We start from the raw sequence: 23,451 nt of genomic DNA, 5'->3' as shown, positions 1-23,451 counted from the left end.
AGATCTTAATTGAAAAAGATGCCTTCAGCTCTCCAACTCAAGGAGTCACAAGTGTTATCTGCCGAGCGCTTCCTGTTTGGAACTTTTCAGCTGGATAATTAGGCGAAAAAGTGTGGGAAACAAGAGAAGGGTCCATGATGTGACCCACTCCAGCTCCTCCGCCACAAGTCAATGGGTTGAAGATGGAAACCAAGGTTGAACGAGATCAGTGCTGACTTTGATGAAGAGCTGAGTGATATAGTGAAGCCCATAAACTTCTTTATAGTAGCTGATCATCTAATACACTGGTGTTTAGGATCTGGGACCACTCGTGTGATGGTGGTATGTGGGGTCCATGAAAGCACATAACTTACTATTACTTATATAACATGTTTATGGTTCACACATTTTTTTTTCTTCAATGACACTTTGTAACTATAGAACAGGGGTCCTCAACTGGTGGACCGCGGTCTGAACGCAGACCGCAGAGGCCAGCTGTCGGGACCCCTGCTGCAGCTCAGTATTCCTGTATACTGAGCTGCGTTCTGCACAGTATCTATGAGCGCTCATAACGAGCACCCACAGTTACCATGCAGCAGCACTGACAGAAAGGAAGCCATTGGCTCCCTCCCTGTCAGTCACTCTTGTGGCTGCAGCGGCCACAAGAGGGAAGAGAAGAGGAGACGCTGGACCCGGGTCAGTATAAGTGTTTGGTTTTTTATGTTATATGCTATATGGGAGGGGGGGATATATACTACTGGGGGGATGTGTACAGGGAGACTATATACTACTGGGGGGAGCTCACAGTGGGGCTATATACTACTGGGGGAGCTCACAAGGGGGCTACATACTACTAGGGGAGCACATGGAGGCTATATGCTACTGGGGGGGAAGCACACAGGGGGGCTATATGCTACTAAAGGAGCGCACAGGGGGGCTATATACTACTGGGGGAGAGCACAGGGGGCTATATACTACTGGGGGGAGAGCGCACAGGGGGGCTATATAAGGGCTGGTGAGAGAGAAAAAAAATGCCAGTTTTCCCACTAATAAGCATCAATTTTGTATGTAAATATTTCAACATTTGTGAAAAGTAACAAAACACATTTACTACTGATGTTCAGCTTGAACCTTCACCTGACAATAGACCCAGTAAGTGGACCTTCACTTAGGGTGCCTTCACACCTACCGGATCCACAGCGGATCTCACTTCTGCGGATTCAAAGCGAGAACCGCTGCGTATCCGGTATCAATTCACCCCTATGATAGCATATATTCGCAGCGGGATTGACATCCCGCTGTGAATATGTGCTTTAACTCCCTGGTGCCCGCAGCCCCGCCGTCACATCCCCCATCCCCGGAGGCGGCACATTCCCCCCCCCCCCCCATCCCGGCCACATACCCCCATCTCCGGCCCACCGCCGCGAGCATACATTACCTGCTCGGCGGCGCGGCTGCAGTGAGGCTCCCGGCTCCGATCCCGCTCAGCTGATCTGGGGGGATGTGGCCGGGATGGGCGGATGCACCGGGGATGCAACGGCGGGCTGCGGGCACCAGGGAGTTAAAGCACATATTCACAGCGGGATGTCAATGAATATGTACTATCATAGGGGTGAATTGATACCGTTCTCGCTTCGAATCCGCAGAAGTGAGATCCGCTGTGGATCCGGTAGGTGTGAAGGCACCCTAAAAGTTGTTGAGTACCCTTGCTACAGAAAAATTAAAGGGGTATTCATTCCCCTACTGATTAATAGGTTGACTTGTAGGTCTCGTCTAGTTTAATACTTTTGCAAATAAATTCATTTAGCAAAATTGTCTTTTTCCTGATATGCCTGAATCTTCCCTCCTATTGTTGACAGCTTGTTGTCTAGGTTACCAACCACCACTCTGCTCTAAAAGCAGCAAAGTGGTCTGGCTATATTATACATAGCAACATTCTATTTTAGTATACTGTATATACACTATGGGGGAGATTTATCAAACTGTTGTACAGTAGAATTGTCTTAGTTGCCCCTAGCAACCAATCAGATTCCACTTTTCATTCCTCTCAAATACGTTAAAAAATTAAAGGTGGAATCTGATTGGTTGCTAGGGGCAACTAAGACAATTCTACTTTTACACCAGTTTGATAAATATGGAGCCACTGGAGAGAGGCAAGTATAGCACTCGTCTGTTTCCAGCAGCTCCATAGAGAATGAATGGAGCTGCAGGTCACAGGGCGCAATTCATAACAAAGGAGCACATACAGTTAAATAAGGCGCTATGATTGAACAGCCAGGAGCCATTGGCTCCCAACCTTGCCATTGTCTGCTATGGCCAGAGGCAGCCTGAAGAGGCCGCTACCTTCCCCCAGTGACATAATTCATGCACACAGAAACAGAAGACCATAGGAGAAGCCAAAGGGGGACTCTCCCCCTCCATGACGTCCTGAGCTGGGCCTCCCTCCGCAGTGCTGGATGGATCATGGGATCTCCCCAGCAGGGCAGAGCGATGATGTCATTGCGCCTGCCGGATGATCCATCCCCCTGGCGCACAGAAGGGAGAGGTGAGCTAGAAGAGGGAAGACCCGTCCCCTGGCCGGATTAGGTGAGTATGCCTTTTTGTTTGTTTGTGTTACTATGGGGGATCAGCAGGGGGCATTACTATGGGGGGATCAGCAGGGGACATTACTATGGGGGGGGGGTCAGCAGGGGCATTACTATGGGGGGATCAGCAGGGGACATTACTATGTAGGATCAGCAGGGGATATTACTATGGGGGGGTCAGCAGGGACATTACTATGGGGGGATCAGCAGGGACATTACTATGGGGGGGTCTGCAGGGGCATTACTATGGGGGGATCAGCAGGGGACATTACTATGGGGGATCAGCAGGGGCATTACTATGGGGGGATCAGCAGGGGACATTACTATGGGGGGATCAGCAGGGGACATTACTATGGGGGGATCAGCAGGGGAAATTACTATGGGGGATCAGCAGGGGACATTACTATGGGGTATCAGCAGGGACATTACTATGGGGGGGTCGGCAGGGACATTACTATGGGGGGATCAGCAGGGACATTACTATGGGGGGGTCAGCAGGGGCAGTACTATGGGGGGATCAGCAGGGGACATTACTATGGGGGATCAGCACGGGCATTACTATGGGGGGATCAGCAGGGGACATTACTATGGGGGGATCAGCAGGGGACATTACTATGGGGGGATCAGCAGGGGACATTACTATGGGGGATCAGCAGGGGACATTACTATGGGGGATCAGCAGGGGACATTACTATGGGGACAAAGGACATTTTTACTATATGGGGGGCACAGCATGAGGACATTATTACTATATTGGGGACATAGCACGGGATCCTACATACGGGACCCACAAACCTCCTTACTTTACTGCACATAACACCAAGCAGCAGAATTACTACTGTATGGGAGCCTATGGGTGGGAAGGAAGTTGCTGGAAATGTGCGGAGCCTAAGATGGTTTGTCTGACAGGTTCTGAAGGGAAGAATTGTAGCTGCAAGAAATCATCATGGAGGTCTGGGCCAGATGGAGAGAAAACGGAGAGCGATCCCCTCAGATCAAAGAAGACGTCACCTGTGAGTTACTGAATTACGTTTTTTATTTCCCGGTATTTTGTCAAACTTTATTTGACCTGTATGCTGGGACCCTTCACAGCATCTCTCCATTCTGTGTAGGGGATCAGCAGTGTATTATATACTTATTATCCTCCTTCTGTATGAGTGTGTATATATCTCCCCATTCTGTGTAGGTATACAGCAGTGTATTATATACTTATTATCCTCCTGTATGAGTATGTATATATATCTCCATTTTGTGTAGGTATACAGCAGTGTATTATATGCTTATTATCCTCCTGTATGAGTATGTATATATCTCTCCATTCTGTGTAGGTATACAGCAGTGTATTATATACTTATTATCCTCCTGTATGAGTATGTATATATCTCTCCATTCTGTGTAGGTATACAGCAGTGTATTATATACTTATTATCCTCCTGTATGAGTATGTATATATATGCTCAAGAGATAGATATATCAACACTCATACAGGAGGGGGGATAATAAGTATATAATTACACTGCTGTATACCTACACAGAATGAGGAGATATATTCACACTTATATAGAGAATCGAGAGAGAGAGACCCGAGACCCTCTAACAATGATGCCACATAATTTGCTATACAAAGAGGCCCACTGAGGCTCTCTCGACCAAGGGCCCACAAAATCCTGGAGCCGGCCCTGACAAAGGATTACACAGCAAGACCTATTCAGAGGTCAGAGAGGTCAGTGCTGAGTTCAGAGGAGATAGCCCGGTGATGTAGCTTTAAATTAACTCTTTGTTGCCCTGTTTTGGTGCCTCATCTCCCTCCACCATTCCCCTCTCCATAAGAGAACCATGAAGACAGGGGGGAGAACTTCAAACTGCTTTTTTATGATTAAAATGCATTTTTCGGCTAATAAACCCAATTACAAAGTTTCTTAAAATCGCCTGTACTATTGATTTCTGAAAAAAAAATAATGTAAACAACAGTGACACTTTAACCCCTAGACGACCCAGGACGTAGGGTTACGTCATGAAAGCCTGTCACCAGACGACCCTGGACGTAACTGTACGTCCTGGGTGGTTCTCCCGCTATGAAGCGCGCTCCGGAGCGGAGCGCGCTTCATAGGAGGTGGGGGCCGGCTGCAGTGAGCGGCGCGACCGCGGCGTTTAAGTGTAAGTGACAGGGGAAGTCCCCTGTCACTTACTGATCGTTGAAACCGACCCCCGGAGGTCTCTTACCTGCCTCCGTGCGGTCCGATCGGCGATCTGCTACACTGAGCCTGCACAGGTAGGCTCAATGAGCAGAGCGCCGATAACACTGATCAATGTGTAGAGATCAATCAGTGTAGAAATCAAACTAGTGAATGTAAAAGTCCCCCAAAGGGACTTCAAATGTGTAAAAAAAAAAAGTTCAAAACACTATTACACTACCCCAAAACCCCTCCCCCAATAAAAGTTGAAATAACCCCCCCCCTATCCCATTATATAAATAAAACATATAAAAATAAATAAATAGATAAACATATAATATACCGTAGCGTGCGTAATTGTCCGATCTATTAAAATATAACAAGGGTCATTGTGATCGGTGAACGGCGTACACGAAAAGAGGGAAAAAAGTGCGCGGATTACCCATTTTATGTTACATTATATATTTTAAAAAATCAATAAAAAGTGATCAAAACGTCCGATCTTCACAAATATGGTATTAATAAAAACTAGAGATCATGGTGGAAAAAATTACACCCCATACAGCCCCGTAGGTGAAAAAATAAAACTGTTATAAGCGTCACAATAAGCCCATTTTATTAATATTTAATTGCCAAAAAAAAGGATTTCATAAAAAAATACATATATAACATTAGAGAATCTGTGTAACCTGCATATGGTTGTGTTCAGACTGACCTATAGAGTAATAATATCATGTCGCTTTTACCATATAGTGCATTACGTAGACACAGGAACCCCCCAAACGTTACCATATTGCATTTTTTTTTACGATTTCACCAATTTATATCTTCATAAATAATATATTTGGAATTCCATCATACATGTTATGGTAAAATGAATGACGCCATTACACAGTACAACTATTCCTGTAACAAATAAGCACTTACATGGCTTGTAGATAGAAAACTGAGAGTGCTAGAGCTCTTAGAAGGGGAGGAGGGAAAAACGAAAACACTAAGATCAAAATTTGCGCAGTCCACTGGGTCATTTTGGGCCTAGTCCTCAAAGGGTTAAATATTTTTTTCAAAAAGTAAATATTTTTTTCTGTTGAAGAAGTTTATGAAAGGGGTTAGTAATTCTGCCTTTTAAAACTGATCAGCCATCAATATTAGATCAGTTGGGGTCTGACTCCCAGCACTCCCCCACCGATCAGCTGTAGAGGAGGAGGGGCAGGAAACCTTGGCCCTCCAGCTGTTGCAAAACTACAACTCCCATCATGCATTAGCTTTGGCTGTCCAGGCATGATGGGAGATGTAGTTTAGCAACAGCTGGAGAGCCAAGGTTCCCTACCCCTGTACTAGTGATATATTTAACCAGAAACAGAAGATGTTGGGGGAAAAAAAAAAAAACACTTGGTACGACAAAAGGGACTATGAAGCATTGTGTGGGTGGTGGTTTATCTATTTGGTCTGCCATGCCAAGATTACATCATAAGCATTAAGCACTCCTCTTCATTACTGAATAGAATTATATCGCTTATTATAACGTTACGACCAAAGTGCTAAGGTTTAGGAGGAATTCTAATATTTTGGACCTTATTCCTGTAGCGTCAGATACGTTTCTTACCACTAGATGGCAGTATGGGCCTCTGCAGCTTTCCTTTGGTTGATGCTGGCAAAAGGAACAAAAACATTACCTTCTAAAAATAAAAAAATGTTTTTTTTGTTTGTTTTTTTTTATAATCCTGTTATTTCTCCATTATATCAGTTTCTGGACAAAGGTGAGCGACTACAGGTATGGTGTGTATTACAGCTTCTACTAGGATTGTCAGTCAGCTTATCTAACATCCTGGATGAAACCGCTGCTCAGTGCAGTAATAGGGGGAATGGGGGTGTTCTACAATATTAGGGGTAGGGAACCTTGGCTCTCCAGCTGTTGCAAAACTACAACTCCCATTATGCCTGGACAGCCAAAGCTAAAGCTCTATACCAGGCATGATGGGAGTAGTAGTTCCCTGGACTATATCATTAGGTAGGCAGGGGTATCAAACTCACGGCCCTCCAGCGGTTACAAAACTACAATACCCATCATGCTTTGGCTGTCCAGGCATGATGTCAACTGTAATTTTGCAGCAGTTGGAGGGCCGTGAGTTTCACACCTGAGGTCTAAGGATATTCTGCTACTAAAAAGTATTGTCGCATTTGTATTCAGTGTATTTCGAAACCTAAAAATATGCTTGTTTTTATAAGAAAGAAATGGGACTCAAGTTTACCGTTTAAAGGGGTACTCCAGTGAAAACCTTTGTCTTTCAAATCAACTGATATCAGAAAGTTATATAGATTTGTAATTTACTTTTATATAAAAAAAAAATCTCAAGTCTTCCTATACTTATCAGCTGCTGTATGTCCTGCAGGAAGTGTTGTTTTATTTCCAGTCTGACACAGTACTCTATGCTGACATCTTTGGCCCATAGAAAACCTCTCCTGCTCTGGGCAGTTCCTGACAGCCAGAGCCAGAGAGCCCTGTGTCAGACTGAAAATAAAACATTTCCTGCAGGACATACAGCAGCTGATAAGTATGAGAAGCTTTGAGATTTTTTAATAGAAGTAAAATACAAATCTATATAACTTTTTGACACCAGCTGATTTGAAAGAAAAAGACTTTCAGTGGACAACCCCTTTAAGCCTTTTTCTTTTCTTCTCACAGGGTTTTCTATGGAAATGGAATCTGTCACTAGGTTTATTCCACCTTAAATGAGGGCAGCATAAACTGGTGACAGAAATGCTGAACAGATCGGTGTATTACTTACATAATTCTGTTCAGCCGTTCTTCTAATATGCAGGAGAATGGGGTTCTTACCACACCTCTTCCCCCAGCCGCTGATTGACAGATGACTGCCTATACACAGCATGGATACATAACTGCCAATCAGCAGCTGGTGGGTGGAGTTTGCTGGTGCTAATGAATATCCAGGACTTTTGAGCTCATGCACATAATGGAGAGGGCTACTCATTGTCCATGGTATTCAGGAGGAGATCTCTGGATCAGCTGCACATAATGTAAGTGATACATCATTCTATTTAGCCTCTGTCACTAGTGTAGGCTACCCTGAGAAAGGACAGCCTAAACCTACTGACAGAGTCTCTTTAAAAAACTCTCCTTTGTTGGGTGCAACTCTTAATACGTTAAAGTGACTCTGTACCCACAATGTGACCCCCCCCCCCCAATCGCTTGTACCTTTGGAAAGCTGCTTTTAATCCAAGATCTGTTCTGGGGTCCGTTCGGCAGGTGATGCAGTTATTGTCCTAAAAAACAACTTTTAAACTGGCAGCCCTGTGCCCAACGGCCGTGGCCTAGATTGTGTATGCATTAAGCTGGCACACCCTCTCTGTCCCTCCTCCCCACCCTCCTCATCATTAGGAATACTCCAGACAGATTGTCTCCTATTCATCACCTGCGTCAGCACGGTACATGGGCTGGATGGTTGAGGCACCTGTGCAATGTTCAGACAGGAGAAAACGTTCCAGTGGCATTCCTAATGATGAAGAGGGTGGGGAGGAGCGAAGGAGGGGTGGTGCAACGTTAGGGCACAGATACTCCCGTTGGGCACGGGGCTGCAAGTTTAAAAGTTGTTTTTTAGGACAATAACTGCATCACCTGCCGAACGGACCCCAGGACAGATCTTGGATTAAAAGCAGCTATCCGAAAGTACAAGTGTTTTTTTTTTTGGGGGGGGGGGGGTCAGATTGTGGGTACAGAGTCACTTTAAGGGAATACACGGCCAAATCCACACACAATCCAGAGATCATTGGTGCAATCCTCCAGGCAAGATGGGCAAGCCGTGACTCAGTAAACAAGCACAGATCTACAAACTTACATGGAATTGTATGTGAGGTGAAGGTGAGAATAAGGAAAAGTTGTGAAGGAGGATACTGGCCGGACGCACTTTCATGAAGGTTCCATCTCAAAACACGAGACTTAAATGGACACTATCACTAAAAATATCTTCTAATATATAATCAGACATGTCAAAAGATAGTGATCACAGCGGGTTTCACTGCTGAAACCCAGTCCCCGACCCGCCACTCATTCTGTCAATATTTTTTCATGGAGAATATTGACGGACTGTGTGGCCGGCCGGAGAGTACCCAGCTTTATTTTCTGATCTGAGCAGGTACACTTTAAGGATCTGTGATAACATTGTTGTGGACATAAGAGCATATTAGGACTGTTCACATCTTGGTTTTGGCCACACTGGAGCTGTATATTATATGAGTACTGGCATATAGGCAAACCCTATGTGTATCCAAAAATTTCAAGCAGAGTCCTCGTGTCGGTCTCTGCTTGAAGTTCCACCTGTACCATAGACTCAATGATATTCTGAAGCTCAATCCGCTATCTGCACAAAGAATTGACAAGTCAATTCTATGGTCGGACTGAGCTTCAAAATATCATTGAGTCTATGGACAGGCCAAACTTCAAGCTGAGACTGCCATGTGGATTCCGCTTGAAATTTCTGCCCAAATTCCATAGTGTGCTCATACCCCAATACATGATCTGTTGGTGGCCCTTGAGGACTGGAGACTCCCTTTAACTCTTCAGAAGCAGCTGTGTCCACCCCGTTCAGCTGATAAATATTAAATATAAAAGCAAATGTTCAGGCTTGTGACTGCCAATAGCTGAATTCACCACTCCGACCACTAACCGACCAGCATCTCCCTAGCACCATAAGAATGAGACTAGGGCTGAGAGATATAGCAGCAAAAAAAAAAAAAAAAATTAATGTTATGGACAATTCTCGATTTAAATTTTTTTTTTTTTTTTTGCTAAATATCACTATCTGTACCTATCCCTACTCTTCCCTGCATTATCCCCCTGTGTTAGTAGAGTGACTGTATAAACAGCCCAAGCAGTGTACATGGAGGAGACAATACAGAGTCTACACACACACACTGGGCGAGATGGCTAAATAACAGAACATTTTTCTCCCTGCAGTATCAGATACTATTTTAATGACGTTCGAGACAACTGGATTGCTTCCCACTGTAACAGTGCGCCCATGTAGTAGACAAGCCCCCTCTGTACCCCCATATAACATAGGAGATCCTCTTTGTGCCTCCATCTTGGTAGGATGTAGTAGTGGAGGTAAAGTGGATAAGGGGTGAAGTAGTGCAGGTATAGATGAGAGGTGTATTAGTAATACAGATGAGGGGGGATTAGTAGTAGTACAGGTATAAATGAGGGGTGTATTAGTAGTAAAGATGAGGGGTGTAGTAATACAGGTATAGATGAGAGGTGGCTGGGGCAAACTAGGGGTGACCAAGGGGGACTGGGACAGTTGGAATTGACTGAAGAGGGACTGGGACAGGAGTGCACAAAGCCCTCTTCCTCCCCTCCCAGCACACATGCAGGTCCCTGGAGGAGGCTCAGGGACTGTAGTGGTGATAGTGTCGCTGCCATTACTGGAGCTGTACAGCGGGATCGGAGGGTGCAGAACCCGCTGTACAGCTCCTGGACAAGCAGCGACGCCATCACCACTCCATAGACTGGGGACCAGCATGTGATGCCGGGAGGGGAGCGGGACGCGATATGTATAGCTAGGGGAGGTCAGTTGCGGCTGTTAGGCGGACTGCCCAACCAACCTGCACCTCACCTCCAGCCCGCCACTCCACACATCGCCGCACGCTTGACCTGCACCTCCAGCCTGGCCACCCAACACTCCATGCTGCTCCACCCACAATGATTTTTTGTGAAAATAGAATTTATAATTTTCACAAAAAATCTAAATCGATTCTAACCTTCTGGGCAAATTAAGTCGGTAAAATATATACTGTATATATGCACTGTGTATACATATACGTATATATTTTATGAGCACAGTGCACACGCCTTATAGAGCAAGACCACAGTGCACACTCTCCCGCTCTCTCTATCTATCTATCTATATATACATATACACACACACACACACACACACACATGTATAGTCCTCTATGTACACAGCACCAGTCACTCACACCTTAGAGCTGAGACCGGGGACTGTGCGGTGGCCTGGACAATTGGCCTCCTCCAGACTCTTCCCCCCCCCCCCCCCCCCCCCGTATGAAAGTAGCGGCGGGGATGCGGGTGTAACAGACAGCGCTAGGGCCAGAGGCTGGGCATCGGTGTGTGTCCCCCAGACTCCCAGTAGGCTGCCCAGTGCTTAAAGATTGCAGCCCGGCGGTGATCTCCTTGGTGTGGGCGGCCTAGCAGGTGGCGCTCTGACCTGCAGGAGAAGCAGCTTGCCGCTCCAGACCATGCTTAGGCTGGAAGCCGCCAGTAACTGCACACCCGGGCTCTGCACACCACTGCTTCCTTGCTTACAATTTTCAAAGGAATTCTAACGGATTCTGATATTCTAGGCGAATTAATTTGACTGAGCTAAACAACCTTCCATTATACTTTCCCAGTAGATCTCTGATTGGAGCTTGTAGATATCCAGAGACCGTCCGCAGCAGCCGCTCCATCCAGCTGTACAGAACCAATCGTCAGCTCCACAACAAACCTGCTGTCTGTGAGAACACCCTCAAAGCTGCTCATACACATCTGTACTGCTCAATACCAGGTAAATCCACTACAGTCACACTGTATACATACATTTCCCAGCCAAGTTTGTTGGTATAAACTATTTAAAAAAGGTACACAAGACCTTAAAACAAATGCCATCTTAAAGGAGAAGACCCAAGAAATAAAGAAAGCAGAAAGGCAGGGGTGTGGGACCATAAGTAAATATACAGTACTGCTCCCAGGTACAGCTGACAGGCAGCAGCCTCCTGCAGCAATGTTATGTACCCAGATGATTGACTGCCCACTCAGCCAATCAGTGACTGGGGCAAGACTCTGATCAGTAACTATCCCAATTTCCAGCCAGTGGCCATAAACAAGACCCAGGAGAGGCGCTGTGGGGACTGGTAAATATACATTACGTTCCCACACCCCATGTTTTTTTTTTTTTTTTTTACTTTCATGGAACTTCTCTTTTGAGATATACCTGTCAGAAGTTTCATCTGACTGATCTTTAGAACCAGCAGGGAGAAGTGCACAGACAGACTGCATAGGAAGTATATAAGCTCATGCCTGTATGACACCTGTAGAAAGTTGGTATGGCATAAGCCAAAATGCACAAGGCCCTATCAACCTAAAAGTGTAACAATGATATGTATCCTGCATGGTTTGTCTCCTCAGTCACAGCCCGAAAGCTCAGAGAAGTTGTAGGAATATACAGGACGCCGTCCGCACCGGCCAGAGGACCGGGGACAGACATGATCTCCAACGTCATGGAACGGGATTGTACGTCACTGCGCCACAAGGCACTACGCTCCCATACGCCACAAGGACAGGGCCTGCGGGAGCGACCCCACAGGATATCCACGTTGGTTAAAACAAGCCACTCAATTAACCTGATCAAAAACTCACACAGCCCAAGGGCCAGCAAAATGCAGAACAGCTCATAACTAGAAAACTCACACAAAAAGGAATAATACCAAAGATGTGTTCAGTCCTGGAGACATCACCTACAAAAAGACATTATTAGCCAGGGCAAAGAAGGGCTACAAAAATGGCAGAAGGTCTCAAGCATCCAAGTCTTTTCTGATTTGGGAGGAGAGTGTCACAAATGATTAAAGGGGTTATCCAGCGCTACAAAAACATGGCCACTTTCCCCCTACTGTTGTCTCCAGATTGGGTGGGGTTTTGAAACTCCGTTCCATTTAAGTAAATGGAGCTTAATTGCAAACCGCACCTGAACTGGAGACAACAGTAGGGGGGAAAGGTGGCCATGTTTTTGTAGCGCTGGATAACCCCTTTAACCCTTTAAGGACATGGCCCATTTTCGTTTTTACGTTTTCGGTTTTTCCTCCTTGTGTTTAAAAGGTCATAGCACTTGCATTTTTTCACCTAGAAACCCACATGACCCCTTATTTCTTGCGTCACTAATTGTACTTTGCAATTACAGGCTGAATTTTTGCATAAAGTACACTGCGAAACCAGAAAAAAATTCAAAGTGTGGTGAAATTGAAAAAAAAAACGCATTTCTTTTATTTGGGGGAAATGTGTTTTTACGCCATTCGCCCTGGGGTAAAACTGACTTGTTATGCATGTTCCTCAAGTCGTTACGATTAAAACGATATATAACATGTATAACTTATATTGTATCTGATGGCCTGTAAAAAATTCAAACCGTTGTTAACCAATATACATTCCTTAAAATCGCTCCATTCCCAGGCTTATAGCGCTTTTATCCTTTGGTCTATGGGGCTGTGCGAGGTGTCATTTTTTGCGCCATGATGTGATCTTTCTATCGGTACCTTGATTGCGCATATACGACTTTTTGATCGCTTTTTATTACATTTTTTCTGGATTTGATGCGACCAAAAATGCGTAATTTTGCACTTTGGGATTTTTTTGCGCTGACGCCGTTTACCGTCTGAGATCAGGAATGTGATTAATTAATAGTTCGGGCGATTACGCACGCGGCGATACCAAACATGTTTATTTATTTATTTATTTGTTTACTTTTATTTAAAACCTGGGAAAAGGGGGGTGATTCAGACTTTTATTAGGGGAGGGGGATTTTTACTATTAACAACACGTTTTGTTTTTTTTTTTACACATATACTAGAAGCCCCCCTGGGGGACTTCTAGTATATACACTTGGATCTCTCATAGAGATCTCTGCAGCATAGATATGCTGCAGAGATCCATGAGATCGGCACTCGTTTGCTTTCGGCTGCTGCAGCCGGAAACAAACGAGTACCGAGCCGAGGACGGCGCCATCTTGGACGCGTCCCCGGCCGGCATCAGTAACGGAGATCGCTCCTCCGGGACAAGGTCCCGGAGGAGCGATCTCCCCCACTAGACACCAGGGAAACGTTGCCTCCGGTAATCGGAGGCAGCTGTCAACTTTGACAGCTGCCTCCGATTAGCTAATTAGCGGGCACGGCGATCGGACCGTGCCCGCTAATAGCGGCGGTCCCGGGCTACACGCGGCACCCGGGATCGCGGCACTTCAAAGCGGGGCCGCCGCGCGGCCCCGCTTTGAAGTGCTAATGAGGACATAGGACGTACCGGTACGTCCTATGTCCTTAAGAGGTTAAAGGGGTCGGGTCTAGTCATATAACATTTATACACTGATAGCCTGTGCACATCCAGTCAGCACCTGCACTAGCGAGAATGGAGCCATAAGCAATTCCCTGTGTAATTACCAGGGTACTGCTGCTTCGATTCCCATTAAAGTAAATAGGTGAGGCTTTAAGCAACTCTGTACTAACAATAATGACCCCCCCCCCCCAAACCACTTGTACTGTACCTTCAGATAGCTGCTTTTAATCCAAGATCTGTCCTGGGGTCTGTTCGGCAGGTGATGTAGTTATTGTCCTAAAAAACAATTTAAACTGGCAGCCCTGTGCCAAACGGCCGTGGCCTAGATTGTGTATGCATTAGGCTGGCACAATCTCTGTCCCTCCTCCCCACCCTCATCATTAGGAATGCCACTGGAACATTCTTTGGTTTGAAGATTGCACAGATGCCTTAACGATCCAGCCCATGTGCCGTGCTGACACAGCTGATGAATAGGAGACAACCTGCCTAGGGCATTCCTAATGATGAGGAGGGATGGAGGGGTGGTGCCAACCTAATGCATACACAATCTAAGCCTTGGCCATTGGGCACGGGGCTGCCAGTTTAAACGTTTTTTAGGACAATAACTGCATCACCTGCCCAATGGACCCCAGGACAGATCTTGGATTAAAAGCAGCTATCCGAAGGTACAAGTGGCTTGGGGGGGGGGGGGGGGGGGGGTTGCAGATTGTGGGTACAGAGTCACTTTCAGTACATCAGTGCCCCTGCTAAACAGGGGAGCTGTTCTTTGTGTATAGCCTATTGAAATTAAAGGGGCTTGAATATCAGGTGGGATCTAACCAGTTCTAGGGGGCCGCCTACAGTTACTTAAAGGGGTTGTCCAGCAAAAATCTCTTTCAATTCCACTGGTGTCAGAAAGTTATATAGACTAAAAAAATCTGTCTTCACTTACTCAGCTGCTGTATGTTCTGCAGGAAAGGTTTTATTTTCAGTCTGACACTGCTCCCTGCTGACCTCTCTGGTGGAGACAGGAACTCTGTCTTTGTTTTCTATGAATCTGCATAGAAAACCGCACCTGCTCTTTACAGTTCCTGTCTCAGCCAGAGATGTCAGCAGAGAGCACTGTCTGACTGAAAAAACTTTCTACAGGACATACAGCAGCAGTTAAGTATGGGAAGACTTGAGATTATTATTATTTTTTTTTTTAATAGAGGTAAATTACAAATCTATATAACCGTCTGACACCAGTTGATTTGAAAGTTTTTCGCTGGACAATCCCTTTAACATACCCTCAATATCAAGCCTGCAGCAAAGTTACTGGAATAAAACCGGCCCCGGCCAGGGATTCTGTAGCAAGAAAGAAACCGAAGCAAACATAACAAGTACTTTTTATTGGATCATGTTGCACTTTACAGCTGGAATTCAGGGAATTCGAAAACCACATCTTTTCCTGTGAGTTTCTTGTAGACACCAGAAAATGTTTCCACCTTGATAGGAAAAGAAAAACAGAAAATGAAAATCATCCAGAACTCACCACAAACAAACGTCAATGAAATAAAATGATATGTATCCTGCATGGTTTGTCTCCACCGTCACAGCCCGAGAGCTCGGAGAAGTTGTAGGAATATACAGGACGCCGTCCGCACCGGCCAGAGGACCGGGGACAGACATGATCTCCAACGTCGTGGAACGGGATTGTACGTCACTGCGCCACAAGACGCTACGCTCCCATACGCCACAAGGACAGGGCCTGCGGGAGCGACCCCACAGGATATCCACGTTGGGATATAAATACAATGAATAAGCCAGGTAACAGGACAGTTTAGCAGCAGTGTGAAAGCTGATCACATACAGATTCAAGTCAGCTGAACCCACAGATTTTGGACATTTGATGACCCATCTAATGCAGGGATGGGGAACCTTCGGCCCTCCAGCTGTTGCAAAACTACAATTCCCCATCATGCCTGGACAGGCGAAGCTTAAGCTTCAGCTTCGGCTGCCCAGGCATGATGGGAATTGTAGTTTTGCAACAGCCGGAGGGCCCAAGGTTCCCCATACCTGATCCAACGCCCTCCAGCTGCTGCAAAACTAAATTAGGCTTTGGCTTCCCACACATAGTTTTAGTAGTTTTGCAACAGCTAGAGAGCCAAGGTTCCCTACCCCTGTGATAGACTTAAGTAAAAATCAATAAGGAAGCTGTTAAAGGGATAGTTCACCAAAAACATTTTTTCTTTCAAATCAACTGGTGCCATTAAGTGCCAGAGATTTGCAATTACTTCCATTAAAAAAATCTCAGGTCTTCCAGCACTCATCAGCTGCTGTATGTCCTGCAGGAAGTGAAGGTTCCCCCCCCCTCGTTTAACAGTGCTCTCTGCTGCCACCTCTGTCTGTCAGGAACTGTCCAGAGCAGCAGCAAATCCCACAAAGTAAACATTTTCTGCTCTCCAGGCTGAAAAGAGTCCCACTTCCTGCAGGACATACAGCAGCTGATAACTAATGGTAACTAATGGAACGCTTGAGACTATTGTTTAAGGGGATCACTCGTGCCAGTACAATGTATTCGATAAATACAGAAAATGCCAAAGACCACACATTCTACCAGATGTTACAAGAGCCAATGACAACCTGAACCTACCTTGTGTTCCACATTGTTCTGTTGTGCCTTGTCCAAATGGACTTTGATAAGCCGACTGCCGTCCAACTTCACACGGATTCTCTTGCCCACGATTTCACTTGGGAACACCAAGTCTTCAAGGATGGCGTCGTGTACTGCAGTCAGGGTACGGCTAGATTGGAAAATACATTGCTTTAATTACTACATTGAAAGTATTGAAAGGAAAAAGAGGCACCAAAATATAGTGAAGCAAATAGTTTCTGCTTTACTGAACTTTTAAATGCAGCTTCCTATTTAAGGGTGGGTTCATACTCCGGAATTCTCGCGGACAACGTCCGCGCGCCTTTCCGTCGCCTCCATATAGACACCACTCTATGGGCCGGCGTATTCCGCTATCCGCCAAAAGTAGTGACATTTCACTTCTTATGGCGGATAGCGGAATACGCCGGCCCATAGAATGGTGACTATGGAGCCGGCGGAAAGGCATGCGGCCGTGCGCGTGGACATACTGCGGAATTCCGGACATTATCTGCGAGAATTACTCAGTATGAACCCACCCAAACATACAAGTGTATCCTGCATGGTTTGTCTCCACCGTCACAGCCCGAGAGCTCGGAGAAGTTGTAGGAATATACAGGACACCGTCCGCACTGGCCAGCAGACCGGGGACAGCCATGATTTCCAACGTCGTGGAACGGGATTGTACGTCACTGCGCCACAAGGCACTACGCTCCCATACGCCACAAGGACAGGGCCTGCGGGAGCGACCCCACAGGATATCCACGTTGGATCCAAAAGCCACAGAACAGGTACAGAAAATACTAGAACATTGTCCCAAGATCTGCCACATGATCTGCGGCACCTATGTGCTGTTTTGTTTGGAATCTTGTTTTTTTTCTAACAGATTCCAGAGTAAACTAACTGCACGTGCAAATGGGTTCATGTCCAAGTTACATTTACCCAAAGCAAACTGCATTAACATGCTTTACCTTCTGGGGCGCTTCTGCTTGTTTTTCGTGCGGCTTTTCCTTGTTGGCTTGGGCAAGATCCTTCTCTACAAGAGAAATTATGAGTTAAAATAAAGACCATTAAACACTCTTTTTATTATACTTCCAGAAAGTTTTATAATGACTCTACTGATCCCTTTCTAGAGAAGGTCCAGACTCCGCTACCAATAACAGATAACAAGAAAAACTTGGCTTAAAACGGGGTTTTCCCATTCTAAAAATAAAATTTATATATCTTTTTTTCTTATATAAACTTCACCACTGAGCTCCTCTAGATTGAGCCGTTAAACCTGCTGCCAAATTTTACTCCATTGCCTACCTACACATAGAAAAACAAAACCCTCCTTGATGTCCAAAGACAGGAGTATCAGCCAAACCAGCCAGTTTCGCAAGGCTTGGCAGATGTAGGATTGCACATGGAGGATTCGGACATGCCAGATAGTTGTCAATGGAGATAAGCTATAAACTGGTGTCCCTAGTGACACCACATGAAAACCTTTTTTGCCTTGACCAAAATGAGTCTTTGGTTTCACCCAAAACTGTTTACCAGTTCCCTAGCTTTAGCAGCTATCTTTGCCTAAAGCTAGGTCCACACTACATTTCTGCAAAAAAAGGATGAAAAAAACGGATGCCTTTATATGCACGTAAAAAAAAAAAAATCTTTTTTTATAATAAAAGACAATGGAAAAACGGATACACACAAAGGCATCCTTTTTTTCCACCCATTTTTTTTTTGCAAAAAATGGATGGAAAAAAAACACATTGCAAAAACGTTGTGCGAACCCAGAGGTAGTACAGCCACACGGTCACATAGACTTCCTCAGTAGCTGTATAACATACAGACTTAGAAACCAATATGGCTTTACCTCCTGTTGTGAAGCTAGCAAAACAAAGAGGAAGGATATAGGCAAATGTACAGGTATGAATGTATGTATCCTGCATGGTTTGTCTCCTCCATCACAGCCCGAGAGCTCAGAGAAGTTGTAGGAATATACAGGACGCCGTCCGCACCGGCCAGAGGACCGGGGACAGACATGATCTCCAACGTCGTGGAACGGGATTGTACGTCACTGCGCCACAAGGCGCTGCGCTCCCATACGCCACAAGGACAGGGCCTGCGGGAGCGACCCCACAGGATATCCACGTTGGGATATAAATGCAATGGATAAGCCAGGTAACAGGACAGTTTAGCAGCAGTGTGAAAGCTGATTACAACCTAGTTAAAGTGCGACCACCTGCATAGGACTGTTTTACATGTATAACACTCAAGCAGACACAAGAGTCACCCATAAGCCAGTTTATGAGCGCATGGCACCTACCTGAGCAATGAAGACGACATGCTTGCCACTGAACTTTTTTTCCAGCTCTCGCACCAATCGGACTTGGATTTTCTGGAAAGTCTTAAGCTGAGGGACTGGAACGAAGATGATAATTGCTTTTCTACCACCTCCAACTTCAATTTCCTGCGAGAAACAAGATATAGCTGCACCAATGGTTTCTCGCAGATAGAATATAGCCTAATAGGCATACTAAAAGTTACAAGATGTATATAAACTGGACTTGATCAGAATGAATATACTTTATGCGGCATGCTGGGGATGGGGGGGGGGGGTATACGGCTGTGAGTGTAGTGACTAGAGATGAGCGAACCTGGAGCATGCTCGAGTCTATCCAACCAGATCGTTCGGCATTAGATTAGCGGTGGCTGCTGAAGTTGGATAAAGCCCTAAGGCTATGTAGAAAACATGGATATAGTCATTGGCTGTATCCATGTTTTCCAGACAACCTTAAAGCTTTATCCAAGTTCAGCAGCCCCAGCTAATCAAATACCGAACGATCGGGTTCGGATGGACTCAAGCATGCTCGAGGTTTGCTCATCTCTAGTAGTGACCTGATTTAGTTTGTTACAGCTGGAGGCCGGCTGTACAATACAACTGGTTCCTGGTGTGAATGATGTGGGGATCCAGAGCCTGCTGGTCCATATGATGTGACTATGTTGAGATGCAGCTAGGCCCCACTATATACTTCTGCTTTGCAGTTATGGGAATCGTGGCCCATCAGCTGTTGCAAAACTACAAGTTGGATACCTGTCATAGAAAAAGAGGGATGTGTATCCTGCATGGTTTGTCTCCTCAGTCACAGCTTGAGAGCTCAGAGAAGTTGTAGGAATATACAGGACGCCGTCCGCACCGGCCAGAGGACCGGGGACAGACATGATCTCCAACGTTGTGGAACGGGATTGTACGTCACTGCGCCACAAGGCCTGCGCTCCCATACGCCACAAGGACAGAGCCTGCGGGAGCGACCCCACAGGATATCCACGTTGGGTTAAAAACCATATCCAACTGCAGACCACTGTGGTATTCGGATACTAAGCCAAGAGTCAATATCCCTACTAACACACATCACAGCCCATTCACCACACACAAATATTACCAAGGCCTGCGGCAGCATTGATCTGTATTCCCCAAAATGGTATGCTCTTCAGCATTGATGAAATCCCTCCAACAGCTTACTGCTCAGAAGCCCTTTATTCCCAGGTCAGGAACACATTACATGGATTATTCAGGCTTACAGAAACACAGCCACATTCTTCCAGAAAGAGCATTTCTCTTGTCCACAGGTTGGGTGCAGGGTTCTGTAGCTTACACACAACCTGGGGACAGGGGTGCTTTTACTAGTCCTGCATAACCCCAAACTCCAGCCATTGCTTTAGATGGGGGGCACAGATGACAATTACAGCATGAGGCTCGTACCTTAGCTGCAGTGATGTTTAGTTCCCTTAGTTGAGCTTTAAGGTCTGAATTCATCTCCAGCTCCAGAAGAGCCTAGAAAATAGAGGGAGGGAGAGGAGAGAGTTAATAAAGGTGGATGACAGAAGTGTAAAACACACATTAGGAATACCATCATGTATCCTGCATGGTTTGTCTCCTCCGTCACAGCCCGAGAGCTCGGAGAAGTTGTAGGAATATACAGGACGCCGTCCGCACAGGCCAGAAGACCAGGGACAGACATGATCTCCAACGGCGTGGAACGGGATTGTACGTCACTGCGCCACAAGACGCTGCGCTCCCATACGCCACAAGGACAGAGCCTGCGGGAGCGACCCCACAGGATATCCACGTTGGGTTATCAATGCAGTGGTTTATAGAATAAAAGACATCTGCAGCTTTGTGGAATCAAACAATCATAAGTGTTATGTAACTTTCCCTGAGTTATTCCGCAACACGGTGAGCGGGTTATTCCCACCCTGACATTCATGGCATATCCACAGGTCATGTTGTATATAGGAGCAGGTCTCACCCTGGCCATGTGGTCAGGAAGCCATGACTTACAAAACTACAATTCCCACCATGCCTGGACAGCTAAAGCTTTAGCTGTCCAAGAATGATGGGAGTTGTAGTTCTGAAACAGCTGGATGGCCTGATTTTGATACCCCTGTACACACTATTTGTACAACTCCCATCACTCTTGGCTCTTTTAGATTCTGACCACCTATGGCCGCAGGGGAGTGGGCCTTGATGTCAAAACAGGTGCGGTTCTCAGAGGCAGGACACACAACTATCAGACAATTGACATATCCACTAAATTTGTATATGAAACATCCCTTTAAGATCTGTTCACTGCAAGAAACACCAAATATATCCAAAAGCTGAATCCTAGTCGTCTGGACTTGATGCCAAGTGCTACAGAGACTTGATAGAACTGAAGCAAACCCTCAGCTGTGAGAAGTATCAGGGCCTGCAGGCTACAAGCATTTAGGTATCAGACACTGCAGCTGAATTACTTCCCCATGTGACCAACTTGCTGCATTGGCCAATGAAACCAGTGACACCTTAAAGGGGTTATCCAGTACTACAAAAACATGGCCACTTTCTTCCAGAGACAGCACAGATTCTGTCTCCAGTTTGGGTGAAGGTTTTATAACTCCGTTCCATTGAAGTGAATAGAGCTTAATTGCAAACCACACCTGACCTGGAGACAAGAGCGGTGCTGTCTGTGGAAGAAAGTGGCCATGTTAGCGCTTGATAACCCCTTTAAGGGATCACCAATTTAATTGTTCAATGCAGCAAGTGAATAGAAAGTACCAGTCTTACTCTGAAAAAAAAACTTATCCCACCAACGTATAAGGCTCTGTTCACACTTTAATACACAACAAAAGGTGCAGCATGCAGCACTATTCCTTCCCTTGAAGTGACAGCAGCACTGTTTGCATCACTGGTCTCAGCGGTGTGATGGATTGGGTAGCACCGTCTATTTCTCAGCTCATCACAAGCAGTAGTGTGAACAGCCCCTTATGTTTAGTCACATGACCTACCTACAGTACAGTGAACACTAATCCATGAGGTTTTCTGCAGGTAAAGCCGCACAGATTAGCTGATCACTCAGGTCCCTGGTTACATGTGTATTACAAAGCTATCACACTCACCTGGGAGATGCCAGACTCAAACTCGTCTGGCTTTTCGCCATTGGGCTTGACGATTTTGGCGCTCGTGCTGAACATGGCCTTTCTGTAAGGGACAGACAAAGATACAAGACATTATATACATACATATATATACACACAGATCAGCAGCAGTGTAACACATGGCGGCGCAGCAGTGTATCCTGCATGGTTTGTCTCCTCAGTCACAGCCCGAGAGCTCAGAGAAGTTGTAGGAATATACAGGACGCCGTCCGCACCGGCCGGAAGACCAGGGACAGCCATGATCTCCAACGTCGTGGAACGGGATTGTACGTCACTGCGCCACAAGACGCTGCGCTCCCATACGCCACAAGGACAGAGCCTGCGGGAGCGACCCCACAGGATATCCACGTTGGGTGAAGAATCATTAGTAATGGGATCTCTCGTCCCTCATCTGGTAATAGTCCCCTTTAAATAGAACTGTGAACCCCAATATTAACCAAGCAAGCCCTTAAAGGAGAACTCCTCTTATTACAAGACTATTATGAAAAGATACACATGTATACACACCCGGCAGACCCCCGACCACCCACCCTCATAATACACACACCCGGCAGCCACTGACCACCCACCCCCATTATAACACATGTATGCCCAGCAGCCCCCTGACCCCACACCCCCATTATAACACACATCCACACAGCACTATATAGAGTATATTACAGCAGGAGACCACGTGACCTCGCTCATCTCCCCATGCGCAGCCACCATGGCTACCGGCCGCTCCATTCACTCTACACAACCCATCCGGCTCCATCCTCCTCACACACAGCGCTCCGCAGCGCCATCCTCGCCTCTACGGGAAGAAGGGAGCCTTTACCGCCGGCATATGCTGCCATTTCGCGCCGCCGACCAGAGGAAGATACAAATAAAAGCGACATTGGCTCCCGGAGGACTCGCCGCACTCACCGTCCTGTCTCAGTGACGGCCTAGGAAGAGGGCGAGATCCCGCGAGAGCGGCGCAGATCTCGGCTGACAGAAAAGGATCATGGGAAACGCGCGGCGCGTTTTTCACTGCGCGCTGACGTCATGAGCTGGCGGAAGTGAGGAGTTTGGGCAAAATTAGAAAGTAGAGAAATTAATGGGGGGGATTTATCTAAAAATGGTGTAAAGTAAACCTGGCTCAGTTGCCCCTAGCAACCAATCACATTCCTTCTTTCATTTGAGGAGTGAAAAGTGGAATCTGATTGGTTGCTAGGGGCAACTGAGCTAGTTTTACTTTACACCATGTTTGATAAATCTTCCCCATAGTGTATTGAGCCTGATAATAATAATAATAATAATAATAATAATAATAATAATAATAATAATAATAATAATAATAATGACACTGAATCACTTTAACATATGCCTCTCCAGCTGTTGCTGCACTACAGCTCCCAGCATGACCAGGAAGACTGACCAGGCATGCTGGGAGATCAACTCTCTAATATAAAGCTGTTCTATTGTGACTCATCTGCAGTACCATCTTGGATGCCATAAAGTACATCCTTTAGCCCATATTCTATGGTGCATTGTATAATCAGAAGA

The 23,451-nt window shown here is 46.0% G+C and overlaps 1 protein-coding gene, 1 long non-coding RNA gene and 7 other non-coding genes across 9 annotated transcripts; 1 reads left to right on the top strand and 8 right to left on the bottom strand.

Moving 5' to 3' along the window:
* Window positions 1-6,863: 6,863 nt before the first annotated feature.
* Window positions 6,864-12,372, top strand: LOC138795109 (uncharacterized). The gene is made up of 3 exons (XR_011363571.1): window positions 6,864-6,907; window positions 11,168-11,322; window positions 11,943-12,372. It is a non-coding gene; the product is annotated as an uncharacterized lncRNA (long non-coding RNA).
* LOC138796123 (small nucleolar RNA SNORA73 family) lies at window positions 11,913-12,134 on the bottom strand. The gene has a single exon (XR_011363732.1). It is a non-coding gene; the product is annotated as a small nucleolar RNA SNORA73 family (small nucleolar RNA).
* Window positions 12,373-15,211: 2,839 nt separating the features above from the next.
* RPS7 (ribosomal protein S7) lies at window positions 15,212-22,932 on the bottom strand. Its single transcript, XM_069973066.1, has 7 exons — window positions 22,831-22,932; window positions 21,886-21,967; window positions 20,213-20,284; window positions 18,776-18,919; window positions 17,439-17,503; window positions 16,471-16,621; window positions 15,212-15,322 (listed from the first exon to the last, which is right to left on the bottom strand). Exons 2-7 carry the CDS (start codon window positions 21,958-21,960, stop codon window positions 15,245-15,247), a joined length of 585 nt encoding a protein of 194 aa, XP_069829167.1. The 5' UTR covers window positions 21,961-21,967; window positions 22,831-22,932; the 3' UTR covers window positions 15,212-15,244.
* Window positions 15,398-15,619, bottom strand: LOC138796122 (small nucleolar RNA SNORA73 family). The gene has a single exon (XR_011363731.1). It is a non-coding gene; the product is annotated as a small nucleolar RNA SNORA73 family (small nucleolar RNA).
* On the bottom strand, window positions 17,017-17,238 carry LOC138796124 (small nucleolar RNA SNORA73 family). The gene has a single exon (XR_011363733.1). It is a non-coding gene; the product is annotated as a small nucleolar RNA SNORA73 family (small nucleolar RNA).
* Window positions 18,384-18,605, bottom strand: LOC138796120 (small nucleolar RNA SNORA73 family). The gene has a single exon (XR_011363729.1). It is a non-coding gene; the product is annotated as a small nucleolar RNA SNORA73 family (small nucleolar RNA).
* On the bottom strand, window positions 19,563-19,783 carry LOC138796118 (small nucleolar RNA SNORA73 family). Its single transcript, XR_011363727.1, has one exon. It is a non-coding gene; the product is annotated as a small nucleolar RNA SNORA73 family (small nucleolar RNA).
* LOC138796121 (small nucleolar RNA SNORA73 family) lies at window positions 20,363-20,584 on the bottom strand. Its single transcript, XR_011363730.1, has one exon. It is a non-coding gene; the product is annotated as a small nucleolar RNA SNORA73 family (small nucleolar RNA).
* Window positions 22,056-22,277, bottom strand: LOC138796119 (small nucleolar RNA SNORA73 family). Its single transcript, XR_011363728.1, has one exon. It is a non-coding gene; the product is annotated as a small nucleolar RNA SNORA73 family (small nucleolar RNA).
* Window positions 22,933-23,451: the final 519 nt, after the last annotated feature.

Source organism: Dendropsophus ebraccatus, chromosome 6 (assembly GCF_027789765.1).
Source record: "Dendropsophus ebraccatus isolate aDenEbr1 chromosome 6, aDenEbr1.pat, whole genome shotgun sequence".
In the NCBI taxonomy this organism is placed as follows: Eukaryota; Metazoa; Chordata; class Amphibia; order Anura; family Hylidae; genus Dendropsophus; species Dendropsophus ebraccatus.
Note: the sequence above shows the minus strand (reverse complement) of the source record. Positions and strands in the feature narration are given on the sequence as shown.